At 38.3% G+C, this 17,115-nt stretch overlaps 1 protein-coding gene across 1 annotated transcript in view; it reads left to right on the top strand.

Moving 5' to 3' along the window:
- Positions 1 to 17,115, top strand: part of Arsb (arylsulfatase B) — a 172,357-nt gene that overhangs the window by 22,387 nt on the left and 132,855 nt on the right. The window contains exons 3-4 of the mRNA XM_077796079.1: positions 1,590 to 1,780; positions 9,210 to 9,417. Coding sequence (XP_077652205.1) covers positions 1,590 to 1,780; positions 9,210 to 9,417 — 399 coding nt within the window. The remainder of the gene's footprint in view (positions 1 to 1,589; positions 1,781 to 9,209; positions 9,418 to 17,115) is intronic.

Raw genomic sequence — 17,115 nt, 5'->3', positions numbered from 1 at the left:
AGGGATTGAACTCAGGGGCACTCAACCACTGAGCCACATCCCCAGCCCTATTTTGTATTTTATTTAGAGACAGGGTCTCACTGAGTTACTTAGTGCCTCAGTTTTTGCTGAGGCTGGCTTTGAACTTGTGATCCTCCTCTCTCAGCCTCCCAAGCTGCTGGAATTACAGGCGTGTGCCTCTGCTTCCAGCTTAGGGCCGAAATTATTTTCATGGATACGTTTTCTTTTCTGTTGCACATTAATTAGCAAACATATTGGATTTCCTTTTCTGTTATATATGCAGGAGGAACGATTACCATATCAAAAAATACATTAAGACCAAGGATTTAATTATATTCAGGACCTTGAATTTACTAGATCATGATAAAGAAGGAATTAATTAAAAAGAATTGATTTATTATGTAAACTGGGTAAGGCTCTTAATTGTCATTGTAGAGAAAGTTCAGGACTTGGGGAAAGGGCTGGGCCAATTTTCTCGTCATCATTTTAAAGTGAATAAGCAATATATATCAGCAGATAGCTAACAGCCCAGTAGTTTCTTTTTAATAGCTTTATCAAGGTGTAAATCACGTGTCATAGTGTTTCTCCAATTAAGGTGTATAATTCAGTGATTTTTAATAAATGTACAAGGTTGCCCCACTAGCATAACAATTCAATTGTAGAACATTTTCACCACCCAAAAAAGAAACCAAACAGCGTTAATCATCACTCCCCCTGTCCCCCAGTCCCTGCAGCCCCAGGCAAGCACTAATCTTCTGTTACTATAGATCTGCCTGTTCTGACATTTATGTACATAGAAGCATAATAGGCAGCACAGTTTATTTTATTACTTTAGGAAAATACAGAACTTTTGCAGAAACAACTGTTAGTTGAGAAAATTCATTTTCTTTTACCTTTAAGTTTAAATTGTGAGATAGGCAATTAATGCTGCTTAAATTGGGAGCAAAATTGAGATCACTGTAGGTAGAAAAATCAAAGTGCAGTGCTCACACTTCAGTTTGGTCTTTTGGCACTGATAGTTCAGCTGTGTAGAGGGCCTTTCTTTGGAAAGGTTTGTATCTTTCACCAGTGGGTGTCAGCATCTGACTGAAGATGATCCTCCTAGAGAGCAGGGGCTATAAATAACCCGGAAGCCAGCTTCCCATCCTCAGGAACAACAGATGACATTATTTGAATCCTGTGCTTATTTATATGATCTCCTTGCAAGAAAAACTTGCAACAAGTCATATTAACCATATATTATTTTTGCCACTAGGCAGCTTTAAAGGAGTAAGATCTTACCCCTTTTGCTGAAATTGAGCTCTGTTCTTCTAAAAACATATTTACATGAAACCACTCTCTTTGAGAGTTACGTGATAGAGTCTGTGTTTGTAAAGACTTGAGTGAGAATGGATTTGAATTTTTACACAATAACATTTTAATGACTTCTGCTACCAAATATAGAGATGTTAAGGAATGTTGCTCTGATTAGCCTTGTCGTTTGATTAGCCTTGTCATGAGTAATCAATTGCATTAAGCAATTAAATGCTGAAACATGAGTTTAACAAGCTTTATGCTATGCAGACTATTCTTGTCTTCCATTCTTGTAGGATATCTCCTAGGCAGTGAAGATTACTACTCTCATGAGCGTTGTACCTTAATTGAGGCTTTGAATGTCACACGATGTGCTCTTGATTTTCGAGATGGTGAAGAAGTTGCAACAGGATATAAAAATATGTATTCAACCAATGTGTTTACCCAGAGGGCTACAGCCCTCATAAATAACCATCCTCCAGAGAAGGTAAGTCTTGCTTCTTTAACTGATACCAAAATCTTGTTAAAATAGGAAGAAGTCACTGTTGTTTTGGGGAAAATCTATCAAATTCTAAGAGGATTGTTTTCAAGTTTTAGAGCACATCAGAATCAGCCTTGGAAGCTTGTGAAAATTAGAGTCCTGGAGCCCACCTCTGAGGTGTGACTTATTAGGTCTGGGAAAGGTCCATCTATCTGTACCTTAGAGAAACTCTCAAAAGGTGATTCTGGAGAGAGTAGTCCTTGGGTGGCACTTAGAAGAATATTGTGTCCTATAGCATTTTAGTAGAAATACATTTTATTATTTTGTTGTTTTGCGTGCATGTGCTGTAAGTAATTAGACTCCTTTAAAAGTGGAAATCAGATTATTTATGAGATGAGGCTTTATTATGGCAAACTTTCCATCAAGGAATCCACAAATTTTGGGTTCAGGGAAAGTCCTCTAACTTTCAATCACTCCTTCCCATCCTGCCCAGATCATTTTGACTATTCTAGGTTATTTTCTTTTTTCTTCCTTTCTTTTTCTTTTTCTTTCTTTCTTTCTTTTTTTTTACATTTGCATGTTAATTTTAGAATCAATTGGTCAATTTCTACCAAGAAAGTAAAACAAGTGTCAGTTTTGATTTGGATTTCACTGATGCTATAGACCAACTTGTGGAAAACAGACATCTGAACAATATTGAGTCTTCCAATTCATCAACATGGTCTATAAAGAAGCCTGTTTTTCACATTCACCATACTAGAGCTGTTTTGTCTGTCATGCACTGACTTACATATAGGGAAAGGTAAAGATAGACAAGAATCTGAATAGCTCTAAAGCCAAATTCTCTAGATTTAGCCTATAAGTGCTTTTGAATGTGACAGATACTTGTGTTCTCAGAAATGAGGCTCAAAAGATGGCTTCATGAAGAACTGTATTAGCACACTCACAAATCAGTCCTTTTGTGGGACCTGGACGTAGCAAATTCTAGAATATGCAATGTTATCTTGTTCTAATTTCCTGCACTTTGGCTCTTTGACAATGCTTGGGGGTCCCTGGTGCAGATCACAGCGTGGATTATGGCTTACATACATGTCCAGACTTAATGCACTGCTGAAGACTCCCTTTTTGGTATGGAATCTCCCTGGCCCTGCCTTTGCCTACTCTAACTCAGTTTTGGGGATCTTCTACTCTGTTCCCAGTTTTGCCCCACTTCTTGGTTTTTATCAGCTTAATGCAGACATCTTGGAGTAACCATGCCTGCTATGGAACATAGAAACAAAAACATTTTCTCAAATATATAGAAATACACAGGTTTTAAATCTAAATTTAAACCAACATTCTGGTAATTAAGGCTTATGTTCTCAGTTCTCTGCTGTATGCTTGGCATTTTGTAGATACAACTTAACACCAAAAGAACAAGGTAAAGTTTTAAGGGAACCATTTTATAACATATAGTTAAACAAAATGACTTAGAGAAGTCACTTGGTCAAGGTCACAGAACTTTTGAAAGACAGAATCAGAATTTAAATCCACAGTCTCTGACTACAGAGCTTATCCCCTTAACCAACCTCCCCAGTTCACAGCTAATATCCAAGGCCAAGGGTTCTGAGTCCCAGTTCATGATTCAACTTAACTGTTCTAGTCCTGACCATTTATTAGAATTACCTGGGAAACTTGTAAGAAATAGTGATGTCAAATATTGTGATTCATTGGTGTGAGGTGGTACCAAGGCATGGGTATTTTATTTACCACCACCTCCTCCCCCAACACACACACCTCCTGCCAGTGATTCAGATGTGCAGTCACTATAGATACCCTCTACAATGAAGGGCATTGATGTTCAGGGCTCTCCCCTCAAACAGAGGTGAGCAGAAGCCAACTATTTTAATTATGCAACCACTGTAATCTTCCTACAAAAAATTTCATTCCTATTAAGGAACAATGAAGTATTCTATCACAGTACCCTCAACATTAAGCAGATAAGAGGAAGAAGATGGGGTGAGATAGCTCTCTGGGTGAACTGTCTTAACTGGGACAATGGGGAAAGCATTAGAACTGAGGACATCGGAAGGCCCTGAGAGCTTGCAAGACCTGGAAGGGGTGCTGTTAGCATGATGCTGTTCATAGACAGCATTATGGAAATCACCAGGTGACAGGATGGTCCTTATCCTACAGCTGAAACATGCTGAAGAACTTTCCATCATATCATTCCCAGTGTGTTCAAAGTTTCAAACACAAATATGAATGAATGACATAATTAATAGTTGAGTAGTAACCCCAAAATATTTGCTTAAGACAGCCTGTGTTTACATTACCAGTTCTCAATAAAACAATGCATCTCACCATTTTCAGGAGCTATGCTTTTCATCATCTTAATCAGTGTTTAATTCTGTGCTAATGTCTCAGGTGCTGTTTATAGACTGTAACATAGGCCACTTGTTCAGGTTGGAAGTCATTAAAGAAACACAGGCCAACTTAAAACTGTGCCTATTTTAAAAGGGCACTTGAGGGGGGAAAGCATATGGAGTGTTTTGTACCAACACAGTTGCTGTTGCTGGACTCAGGGTCACACTAACAGAGTGACTTTGCATGGGTTAGGAAGAACCATTCTTTCTCCTCTTCTGCATGATGATTCCACAGCAGTAACATTACATAGTAGCATGTTCATAACATATCTTCCTGTTGAAAATGGTTCCCATGGGCTGTGGTTGTGGCTCAGCGGTAGAGCACTTGCCTCGAATGTGTGAGACACTGGGTTCGATCCTCAGCACCACATAAAAATAAACAAACAAAAGTATTTTGTCCTTCTACAACTAAAGAGAGAGAGAGAGAGAGAAAGAAAAAAGACGAAAAAAAGCAGTCCCCACAGTGCTTTGCGGAATAACAACAAATGTTATCCAACATATATCATCTACTAGAAGCTCTCTAAAAGAAAATGCTATTTTCTAATGGAAGACTCTTACTTTATCCTGGCACAATTTGGAAAAGAATGTCTTCATTTGAACATTAAAGATAGAATAATAATGTCAACACCTCTCATATGTTTTTCCCCATTTATACTTTGAGAAAATATATAAAGAAATGAAAATAAATGTTTCTTCCTCCCTGATATAAAGCTTCTTATCACGGGGCAGGTATATTTAGAGTATGTGTCTTAAGGAGCCATTTGGCATAATAGGAAAGGTCAGAGAACCTCTAGTGTCTTAAACATGAATATATTAATAGCCTTGGGTGATAATACTGAACTTTTTTTATGTAATACTAAGTATTTAGTCATGATTTCACATCTAGGATTACATTTTATATTCCCAAGACACCTGCAATGGTACAGTTATGACTAAGTTGATGAGAACAGGAATACAGACCCAAGGGAAAGCAAAGGAGAGACGAGGCTCCAGCATGAACTCAGAGATCAGTGGAGGCTAACGTGCAGCTAGGGCTGCAGTTATGTCAGAGGGGCCATCCGGTCTCCAAGGCCAAGCAAGGGTGGGCTGGGACTCCAGTCCATAGACATAGTAACAAGGAACCCATCCCCAGGATGGTAGCGATTTGTTTTGGGCCAACAGTGAGCTGAGGCTCAGCTACAGCTGGTTACAGGGAGGCTTGTGGGCCAAGTGACTGTAGCAAGGTCCTGATGGTGGCTGGAGAACCTTGGAGCCCTAGCTAACTGCTCTTTCTACTGGGCCACCATGTGGTAATAAAAGCGCTATATGTTTTTTTCCATTTTAAAAATAGTATAGAAATGCATTCATTTAGTTCTGATGAATAATGAGTTGTTTCATGAATAACATTCACTTGAGTGCTGAAAAGTTTTTTCCCCCCATAGTATCTCAAGTGTGTTTCTTTGTCCTAATTTTGTGAGATAGGCTGCTGTACTACACATTATTCTGTCTCTTCCGGGTGACCTAAAGCCATACACATGTGTGAAAGACTGAGTGCCCACAGTAAATGGTAGACTGTTGCTGATGAGATGGGGGAAAAGATAATTATTTGTTCAAAGAATACATTTTGTCTTAGGAGACTAAGTTATCAGGATCTGGCCAGCAGGTAGTGCTTTACATAGCCTTTGCATAGCCTGCGACAGTCACCTCACCCTTCAGAGCTGGTTTTCACTCCTCTGTTATGTCCCTTCTGTTTGAATCAATAGAAATCTGACCACTGTATCATGGAGGCTGCTGTAGTTTTATATTTTTAGCCTCCCAAGAGAAAGGGTGATGTTTTTAGCCACTAAGGAATAATCATGGAAAAGGTTTCCAAGTTTCTTTTTGAAATGTGTTTAACAAAGTGAGTAGAACGATTTCCATGCTGAATATTTGCAAGACTCTTTAATAGTGACTCCAGAATCATTTTTTCCTTGTGTGGTTACAAGGGCTCTCCCTACCATCCTTCTCTGCATTACCTTTACAAATCCCTTGCTGACTGTGACAACATGCCCTCTTTCCCCCTCCTCTTCTTTAGCCATGTTGCTGCTAGTGACCTGTGCAGGGCAGAAAATCTCCACCTCTATCCTATAGAGTCCCAGCTGGGTCCCAGAATTAAACTGACCTAAAATGGAATAGCAGGAGGAAAGCATAATATGGTTCAACATAATGAAGTGAAGGCCCCAAAGAAGTGGTGAGGCAGTTACATATATGCCAAATTGGACAAAAATAGTAAAATGGAAATGTGACTAAATTATGTGGGAGGCTTTACAGATAAGGGTTATTTTAACAAGGTCTGTGCAGAATTCTCTCCATTTGGTCTCCCTGACCTTGAGGATAAGGCTGTGGCCCTTCCTTTAATACAGGTGAGTGTCTTTACATTGGGAGTTTCCATTTCTGCTTTTAAGAAGCAGCACGAAGATCGAAGTGATCTTGCACCTGCTGTTTTTCAAGTGCCTTTAACTTAAATCATCAAATGCCAGAATAGCATATTTTAACCCTTCACCCGATAGGTCAATCTTCTCCTTTCTCCCTCTCTTGTTCCTCCTCCACCCTGGGTCATAGACTTATGTTCGCAAGTGTCGGGGCTCAGGAAATGGTACCTGTAAGCATTGCATTTGGCATGCCGAGTACTTTGAACTGAGGGACACTGGAAGATGACTCATCAACAAGGCCTTTCTGGCCTTCACCTGTCCTCCTCTCCTGCTGCTCTTTCTCTATGTGGACATTCCTTACTCCATCACAGGGATGTATAATATATAATTTAAAATAACTTAACAATGAAGAATGAAATATGAGCTCCTCCCATCTGCTTTCTAACCTTTTCCCATTCATGTATGAGATTTAAATACCTCAGATACTTTAACAGAATTACATGTTTATTCTTGGCCTGAACACCTTGTCTCTTTGAGGGTTTCCAACTCATTGAAGAATTCGGTAGGAGCACAATAAAGGGAATACCTTTATTCTCCTTTTTAAAAGGAGAAACTGGCCTGGAATACCACAGATGTTCAGTGCCTTAACTTGGCATCAAAGATAAAAAAGAATAGGTGGATTACAGATAATTTCCAGGAGTTGAGTTGGTCTTACGTTTAGTCCTACATCAAACTAACAAGGCATGGTGTTTACTTGTTTTCTCATAAAATACGTAAGAACCATAAAACTTTCCTAAAAGGTAGGGACTTATTTTCAGCTAAAGCAAAAGGGTAAAGCATCTTTTGATAGGTAGCCATATAGTAATAGTGTGGTTTGCAACAGAAAATTGCTCTTCAATTAATGTGGGCTTGAGCAAGTCATATAACTTTTTAAACTTAACTCATCTATGAAATGGATATTACATAGAGCTATTTAGCTATTCCAATAGCTAAACTGTGAGACCAACCTAGATGCCCTTCAATAGATGAATAAATTTTAAAAAGTGGCATATGTACACAATGGAATATTACTCAGCAATAAAAGAGAATAAAATCATGGCATTTGCAGGTAAATGGATGTGTTGGAGAAGATAATGCTAAGTGAAGTTAGCCAATCCCCAAAAAACAAATGCTGAATGTTTTCTCTGATATAACGTGACTGACTCATAGTGGGGTAGGGAGGGGGAGCATGGGAGGAATAGGCGAACTCTAGATAGGGCAGAGGGGTGGGAGAGGAATAGGGAGGTAGGGGGTTTGCAATGATGGTGGAATGTGATGGAATGTGTACATGTATGAAGACATGAATTGGTGTGAACATACTTTATATACAGAGATATGAAACATTGTGCTCTATGTGTGTAAAAAGAATTGTAATGCATTCCTCTGTCATGTATTTAAAAAATAAAGTCAATTAAAAAGTAAATAAGAGATAATATCTTAATTATTATCAGAGTATCTAATACATAGATAACATTTAATATATAGATGCTATTATGATATTATTATTTGTTTGGACCAGGCTGTTCTAGGACTCTGGCTTTATTTTATTTACTTATTTATCTTATATCTTTTGTTATATTTTTAAACATTATTATTGACACATAATTTGTATATGATAAAATTCACCCATTAAAAGTTTATAGTTCCACAGTAAGTTCAGGAGTTGTGCAATCATCACCTTGATCTGAGTCTAAGACATTTTCATCACCCCCCCGAAACCTTAAACATATTAGCTGTCACTCATCATGCTCTCCCCACAATTTCCTACATCCCCAGGCAACTACTAATCTATTTCCTATGGATTTGCCTACTAGACATTTCATATAAATATATGATTATGCAATACGTGGTCTTTTGTGATTGGCCTCATTCACTTAGTGCGTTTTTAAGGTCCATCTATGTTGTATACTTTATTTCCTTTACTGACATGTATGCTGAAACTATACCATATTTTATTTTTCTAATCAATGCATGGACTTTGGGCTGTCTCTACTTTTTGGTTATTATGAGTAATGTTGCAATGAACCTTCATACAAGTTTGTGGATATGTTTTCATTTCTGAAGAAATGGAAATGCTAGGTCATATGATAACCCATGTTTAACAAGTCCAGGAACTCCCAAACTGCTTTTTTTTTCCAGTATAGATATCCTTCTAGCAATGAGGGAGAATTCCAATTTCTCTATATATCCTCACCAACATTATTGTTATTTTCCATTTTTAAAATTAAAACCATCCTAGAGGGTCTGAAGTGGTATCTCACTGTGGTTTTGCATTTTTGTTTTGCATTTTCTAATGATTAATGAAGTTGACATCTTTTCATGTGCTTGTGGCTATTTAACTACCTTCTTTGGAGAAATAGCTCTTCAAATTCCTTGCCCATTTTATAGTCCAGTTAATTTTTTTTTGTCATTGAGTTGCAAGAGTTGTTTCTATATTCTGGATATGAGTCCCTAAACACATATATGACTCACAAATATTTTCAATGCATTCTGCAGGTTGTCTTGATATTATTTTTATTATGATAAATCTAGAGTGTCTTATCCTTCTGTGTTTAATTCTTCCATGCCCTTGTAACTGATGCGTACAACCTCTCTTTCCAGCCTCTGTTTCTCTACCTTGCTCTCCAGTCTGTCCATGAGCCCCTTCAGGTGCCTGAAGAATACCTGAAGCCATATGACTTTATCCAGAATAAGAACAGGCATCACTATGCAGGAATGGTGTCCCTTATGGATGAAGCAGTAGGAAATGTCACTGCAGCCTTAAAAAAACACGGACTCTGGAACAACACAGTGTTCATCTTTTCCACGGGTAAGTCTGTCAATAGGAAACTCATCTCTAGGCAAAGCCTAGGACATGGTGTTCGATAAGTGGAATGAAGACAGATGGGAGCAGTTAGCATTTCCTTATTAAAACAAATTCTAACTGCAGTAGGGGAGACATGGTCATAATGGATAGAAAGATGTGTCTAAGGAAAAAGAATTACGGGCTTGTCCTCCTCTCCTTCAGCTGTTAAAATATTCTGGGAGTATGTTCAAAAACAAGCACTCGCTGACCGAGTAAATGATGGACATCGCTGATGCCCAGGGCAGCTGGGTGGCGAGTCCCTGTAGTGGTCTGTTCTTACCTCACTGCAGCCAGGCCATCTATGACCGTGACTGTGACTGACTGGAGGGGACTTTGTATCAGTGCAAAGAGACAGATTGTGACATGGAGACAGATGAGAAATGGAGCCAGTTAAATTGGGGCTTGAATCCCCAGTTATAGATTTATTTTGTATTTGTTTTCTGACAATAAAAGTCATACATGTTGATTACAGAAAACAAAAGAAATGAGAAAGAAAATTTGTGATCTCAGGACTTAGAGATAACTTTTGAAAATCATTTTCATTATGGCCATGACCTTTTGATCCTAATCTGTTATGTATTCGATTTTCCCCCCTCTCATTAGCACAGTTTTCTAAAATTTCACCATGATATGCTTTAGGTGTAGGTCTTTGTTTATTCATTGTGCTGTCTACTTGGAAAGTACTTTCTATCTGAAAATGCACAACCTTTTCTAATGGGAAATTTTCTTATATTAATTATTTTGCAATTGTTTGACCCTTCACCTCACCTCTCCCCATCCTCATTATAGAATTCCTGCTAATTAGATGTTAGGTCAATCCTCTAGAGTTTTTAGTTTTTATTTCTGTTATCTTTTTATTTCTTCCACTGTTTGGAAAATTTCCTGATCAGTATTGTGTATATTTTTAATTGAATTTATTTTAACTGCTGTGTTTTTAATTACCAAGAACTTTTTTGTTTTTGATAATTCCTTTTTTTGTGAAGTTTTGTTTTTATTATATATATATTATATATATATATAATATATATAGCATTTCCTTATTAAAACAAATTCTAACTGCAGTTTATTATATATATGTATATATGTGTATATATATATATATATAATTTACTTCTCCAAAGCTGATGTATTACCATTATTTTCATGAGTATGTGTATGGAATATAATTTGTTCTTACTCAGTCCCCCGTGTTTCCCCTTTTCCTCCCCTCTTCCCTCCCCGTCTTCCATTCCTTCTACTCTACTGATCTTTCTGCTATTTACTTATAGGGGTTTTCTTTCTTTCTTTCTTTTTTTTTTAAGTTAGTGTTTTATGGATGTACATGGTGGTGAGATTCACTTCAATATATTCATATATGTACATAGGGAAGTTAGGTCAGATTCATTCTGTTCCATCCATCCATCCCTTTTCTCTCCCCATTGGTCCCCTTCATCTAGTCCACCCATGTTTCTTCTATTTTGATGGAATCCCCCACCCTATTTCTTTCCCACCTACCCCCTCCTTAATTTGGACTAGCTTCTGCATATCAGAAAAAAAAAAACATTAGAACTTTGGCTTTCTGAGTCTGGCTTATTTCACTTAACATGATAGTTTCCAGTTTCATCCATTTACTGGCAAATGCCATAGTTTCATTCTTCTTTATGGCTGAGTAATATTCCATTGTGTGCATATACCACATTTTCTTTATCCATTCATCTGTTGAAGAGCATCTTGGTTGGTTCCCTAGCTTGGCTATTGTGAATTGTATAAACATTGATGTAGCTGTAGCTCTATAATATGCTGATTTTAGATCTTTGGGATATATATTGAGGAGTGGGATAGCTGGATCTTATGGTGGTTCCATTCCTAGTTTTTTGAGAAATCTCCATACCCATACTGATTTCCAGAGTAGTTGATTTGTAGTCCCACCAACAATGACAGTATTGGAGATTGAACCCAGGTGTACCACTGAACTACATCCCCAGTTCTTTTTATTTTTTATTTTGAGATAGGGTCTTACCAAGTTGCTGAGGCTGGCTTTGAACTTGTGATCTTCCTGCACCAGCCTCCTGAGAAGTTAGGATCACAGGCATGCACCATTAAGTCCAGCTTATATATAATATTTTTAAAAGTTTATTTATATTTCTCTCTTTCTCTCTCTCATAAAACTCTCTATGTTCTATTTTAGTTTGCCTCTCATGAAAGTGGTTTTCTCAAATACCTAGTGATCCTTGCCTACTTAAAAATTTGATTGGAAATTTTTAGCATGAGGTCAGGGTTTATTATCTGGTAAATTTTATTGGATGGTGACTATGTAGGGATGAGGGGACTTGTTGAGGAATCAACTTGGTATTCTACTCTAGTTTTCTGGTTTTTTTATGAGTTGTTTTTCTTTGCTTTTAATTAGGCATGTTTTTTAAATATAGCATTAATTGAGTGTTTACTATGTTCAGGACCTAATTCTTTTTTTTTTTTTGCTCTTTTTTTTATTGTTGGTCGTTCAAAACATTACATAGTTCTTAATACATCATATTTCACAGTTTGATTCAAGTGGGTTATGAACTCCCAATTTTACCCCGTATACAGATTGCTGTATCACATCAGTTACCCTTCCATTGATTGACAAATTGCCTTTCTAGTGTCTGATGTATTCTGCTGTCTGTCCTATTCTCTACTATCCCCCCTCCCCTCCCCTCCCCTCCCCTTTTCTCTCTCTACCCCTTCTACTGTAAATCATTTCTTCCATTTGTATTATCTTGTCTTACCCCTCCTTTCCTCTTATATGTCATTTTGTATAACCCTGAGGATCGCCTTCCATTTCCATGCGGTTTCCCTTCTCACTCCCTTTCCCTCCCACCTCTCATCCCTGTTTAATGTAAATCTTCTTCTCAAACTTTCGTCCCTACCCTGTCCTTGTTTACTCCCCTTATATCAAAGGGGTCATTTGGTATTTGTTTTTTAAAGATTGACTAGCTTCACTTAGCATAATCTGCTCTAATGCCATCCATTTCCCTCCAAATTCTATGATTTTGTCATTTCTTAATGCAGAGTAATACTCCATTGTGTATAAATGCCACATTTTTTTTATCCATTCATCTATTGAAGGGCATCTAGGCTGATTCCACAATCTTGCTATCGTGAATTGTGCTGCTATGAACATCGATGTAGCAGTGTCCCTGTAGCATGCTCTTATTAGGTCTTTAGGGAATAGACCGAGAAGGGGAATAGCTGGGTCAAATGGTGGTTCCATTCCCAGCTTTCCAAGAAATCTCCATACTGCTTTCCAAATTGGCTGTACCAATTTGCAGTCCCACCAGCAATGAACAAGAGTGCCCTTTTCCCCGCATCCTCTCCAGCACTTATTGTTGTTTGACTTCCTACAATCATGAAATTCATATGGAATAATAAAAGACCCAGAATAGCAAAAACAATGCTAAGCAGGAAGTGTGAATCAGGCGGTATAGCGATACCAGACTTCAAACTATACTACAGAGCAATAGTAACAAAAACAGCATGGTACTGGTACCAAAACAGGCGGGTGGACCAATGGTACAGAATAGAGGACACAGTAACCAATCCACAAAACTACAACTATCTTATATTTGATAAAGGGGCTAAAAGCATGCAATGGAGGAAGGATATCATCTTCAACAAATGGTGCTGGGAAAACTGGAAATCCATTTGCATCAAAATGAATCTGAATCCCTATCTCTCGCCATGCACAAAAGTTAACTCAAAATGGATCAAGGAGCTTGATATTAAATCAGAGACACGGCATCTGATAGAAGAAAAAGTTGGTTATGATCTACATACTGTGGGATCAGGCTCCAAATTCCTCAATAGGACACCCATAGCGCTAGAGTTAACAAATAGAATCAACAAATGGGACTTACTCAAACTAAAAAAGTTTTTTCTCAGCAAAAGAAACAATAAGAGAGATAAACAGGGAGCCTACATCCTGGGAACAAATCTTTACTCCACACACTTCAGATAGAGCCCTAATAACCAGAATATACAAAGAACTCAAAAAATTAGACAATAAGATAACAAATAACCCAATCAATAAATGGGCCAAGGACCTGAACAGACACTTCTCAGAGGAGGACATACAATCAATCAATATTATGTACATGAAAAAATGCTCACCATCGCTAGCAGTCAGAGAAATGCAAATCAAAACTACCCTAAGGTACCATCTCACTCCAGTAAGATTGGCAGCCATTAGGAAGTCAAACAACAGTTTGCCTTTGTGTATTTCAGGTTTGTCAATCAGTTCAGAAGTGCACATGTGGTTGGTGATTATTCTCTGTCATGTTTTGTTGTGTTGGTGAGAGTCACTTAATAAAATAATTTGAATGGGTTTTCCATCTTTTTCTATGCTCTGTAATAGTTTAGAATGTTTTTAAGATCTCTCTGGTAAAACTGATTTCTGGAAATGTCTTTGGTGGCATTTTAAAAAGTTATCTCCACAGTTAAAATTTTTTGCTTAAGTATATTTAGGTATGGGTCTTTAAGATACTTACAAAGTTAATTTTGCCTGAAATATAGTAAGTCCCTTGATCTGCATGCTGAGATTATTTTTCACTCTAGGAATTTTTCCATGTTCATATTTTAGCTTATTGATTTTGTTCTGCTTGAATTATTTCTCAAAAATATCTTTAATTAGTGGGGTGAATGACTGATTTAGCTTTTTTCTCTCTCTCTCATCCTTTTTAGCTTTTGTCCTTTTTCTCGGCCTTCCAGAGTTCTTCTGCATTAGCAGTAAGACATTTTTTGCAATTTTAAGCCTGCTGTTTTTTATCTCCAATGTAAATTGTTAGGACTGTATTTTTGGTTTCTTTGCTGGCCTTCCTTTCTTTGCCTCAATCAGTTCCCTTTTTTTCTGAGTTTCTTAGAAATAAAATGACCCTTGTTCATCAAGTCCTGACAGCAGGACTTGCTCCTGTGTCCCCCCCACCCCCACCTTGGCACTGTTGCTCCTGCTGTAAGCATTCAAGTTCAAAATAAGCTTGTCAAATAGGTTTCCTGATCTGCATTTTACCAGAAGAAACGAGAACCTTAAGGAGTTAAGTGATTTGCACATCTAACAAATGGAAGAGCCAGAATTCAAACGCAATCTACTTGAGGTCAGTACCTAATTATCCTAGTCAATTGTCTTTTTGCATCTCATCTCTTTTTCCTTTTATCTCAACCCACTGTCCTTTAGCTCTACTTTTTGTCTTTCTACACTCCTGTTCCCAGAAACCATTCTCTTCCTGAATCTTTCTAAACAGAATTTCTTCTAAGCTGTTCATTTTTATGCTAAGTCATTGCAGCTGTGTTCTTCCTCTGATAGAAGTGATGAAGGATCTGTCCACAGCCTCACTTAAGTTTGGCTGAGGGTCTGACTCTAAGGAAACGCCTCATTTGCATTTCTTTCTCCAGAGACTTTATATGTGTTTATTGACAATTCATTGCCTGAAGCAGAATTCAATAATGTGCTATAATAATGTGATTAAACCCAAGGAGAGGGGACCTGGACTGGATGAGAGCGTTGTGATTCATTTTTTCCAGTTGTCTCACTTACATCACTCAGCACTGCTCTTCTTTATGAGCCTGAGTGCTGGGTGCATCCAAAGAAGAAAATGTTGCGTCCTTTAGTACAGAAAAATGTGCCATGAACGAACTTCTTGGTATCAAGCTTATATTTAGTGACAGGGAGAGGTAAAGAATAGATTTTAGGTTTTGATGTTTGGGGAGACTGACTTTTGCATCTCATCCCTTGCCATCTGTACCCATCATCTAAGCCCTTAAGGTGGGCATTCTCAGTGTGCCACCAGGAGCCTGCGGCAGTAGTGAGCATTTTGTTAAAACTGCAGTTCCCAAGGTGATGGCTGCACAGCACTGTGATTACACGGGATGTCACTGAATTGGGCACTTAAAAATGGCTAACTTCATGCAATGTGAATCTAACCTCAATTCTAAAAATTCAGCTTCTGAGGCCCTATCACAGACCTACTGAATGAGAAACCCAGGGCTGAGGTCCCAGGAATCTCATTTTTAACAAGTATCCTGATAATTCTTTTGTGAATAGAAATCCAAGAACCTCTGAGTTCACTCTTACTTAAATCTTGGGAATTTTCCCAACCAGGAAGAGGAAAAAAAAATACATACACACACACACACACACACACACACACACACACACACACACGGCTGCTGGAAACCAACTGGGCTTGAAATTCAACTTCTCCCACATGGTTTACGTTTCAGGTAAATGTACCCATTTCTACAAATAGGCTGTTTGAAAAAGCTGATAATAAAGTTTAAATTTAATGATCTCAGTGGGGTGCAATGATGCATGCCTGTAATTCCAGTGGCTCAGGAAGCTGAGGAAGGAGGATCACAAGTTCAAAGCCAGCCTTAGCAACAGCAAAGCGCTAAGCAACTCAGTGAGACCTCACTCTAAATAAAATATAACATAGGGCTGGGGATGAGGCTCAGTTGAGCACCCCTGAGTTCAATCCCAGATATCCCCCCCGAAAAATTTTAAGGTTCTGCTCTTCATGCCCTTCCTGCATAAAAAGTACAACATTGACGGATTAATGCTACTCTCTCTGTCACTGTGATACATATGACAGTGTTGCCTGTGTCATTACAAATGTTGTCTGTGTCATTACAAACACGTCATTGTTTTCTTTTTCTACAAAGACGATCCTTCTAACCTTTCTCTGATAGAATCTGGTCAGAGTTCGAGTCCTGACTGTGCAGCCCACGAGTCATGTAGACTCCAGCCTTGGTTTCATCATCTATTGAGTGCAGGTTGGCTGGCCACCCATTCATTCACTCAGAGTCTACCCAGGAAGGAATTGCAGAGGGCCTCCAAAGGTGGTGGGAGGCACTGACCAGTTGTGAGCAGGATCATTTTAGGACTGGAATGAAGAGTGGTTGGAACCTTTTGGGCTTCTGACAGTATAGGGGTGGGTACATGGGTAAGGGATGCCTGAGAAAAGGAAAATATAGGGAAGGAAAGACAGATTTAAGAGATACTTAAGAGAGCTTGGACCAAGAACTCTTACTCAGAGAGTCTTGTTACCAGGAAGGTTTATGGTTGTGCAGTTCTGCACTGCTCTGGGTTTTCAGAACTTTTGTCAGTGCTGGGCATAGCCTCGGTGGATCCATTCCTTCCTTGGCACTGGGAGGTATTTGCAGACAAGTGGCAAGGGTGCAGTCTGTGCCAGAGTGCCTATGTGACCCACATAGCAGTCCACAGATCCATAGTCCTGGAAAAAGGGCCCTGTCCCCAACATCCAGTGGCACCAACTTTGAGGAACACTGGATCCTGTTCTTTTCTACTTAGACAAATAAAGTAAATTATTGCAGAACCTAAACTTTTAACATTTATTACCTGAGCTTTCACAAAATTACATGTAATTTAAGACCTCAACTGGAGTAAAAATGAATCTTAACTAATTCCCTTACATCTTATGTCCCTTGCTCCCTTCCATGTGGAATTCCTTTCAAAATAGGTAGCTGGCAAATGGGAAGCTATTTCATGGTTTCAAATATGCATACGCAGTTGGCAGACTTACTAAAATACTACAGAAATTCTGTACCAGAAACATCCTGCAAACCAGTCTGACTGGGTGCTTCAAAGAACCAATAAAACAACATTAAAAATAAAGAACTATGCAGAGCTCTTCA

The sequence above is a fragment of the Urocitellus parryii genome, chromosome 1 (assembly GCF_045843805.1).
Source record: "Urocitellus parryii isolate mUroPar1 chromosome 1, mUroPar1.hap1, whole genome shotgun sequence".
Taxonomy (NCBI): Eukaryota; Metazoa; Chordata; class Mammalia; order Rodentia; family Sciuridae; genus Urocitellus; species Urocitellus parryii.
This window is presented reverse-complemented; position numbering and strand designations above follow the sequence as displayed.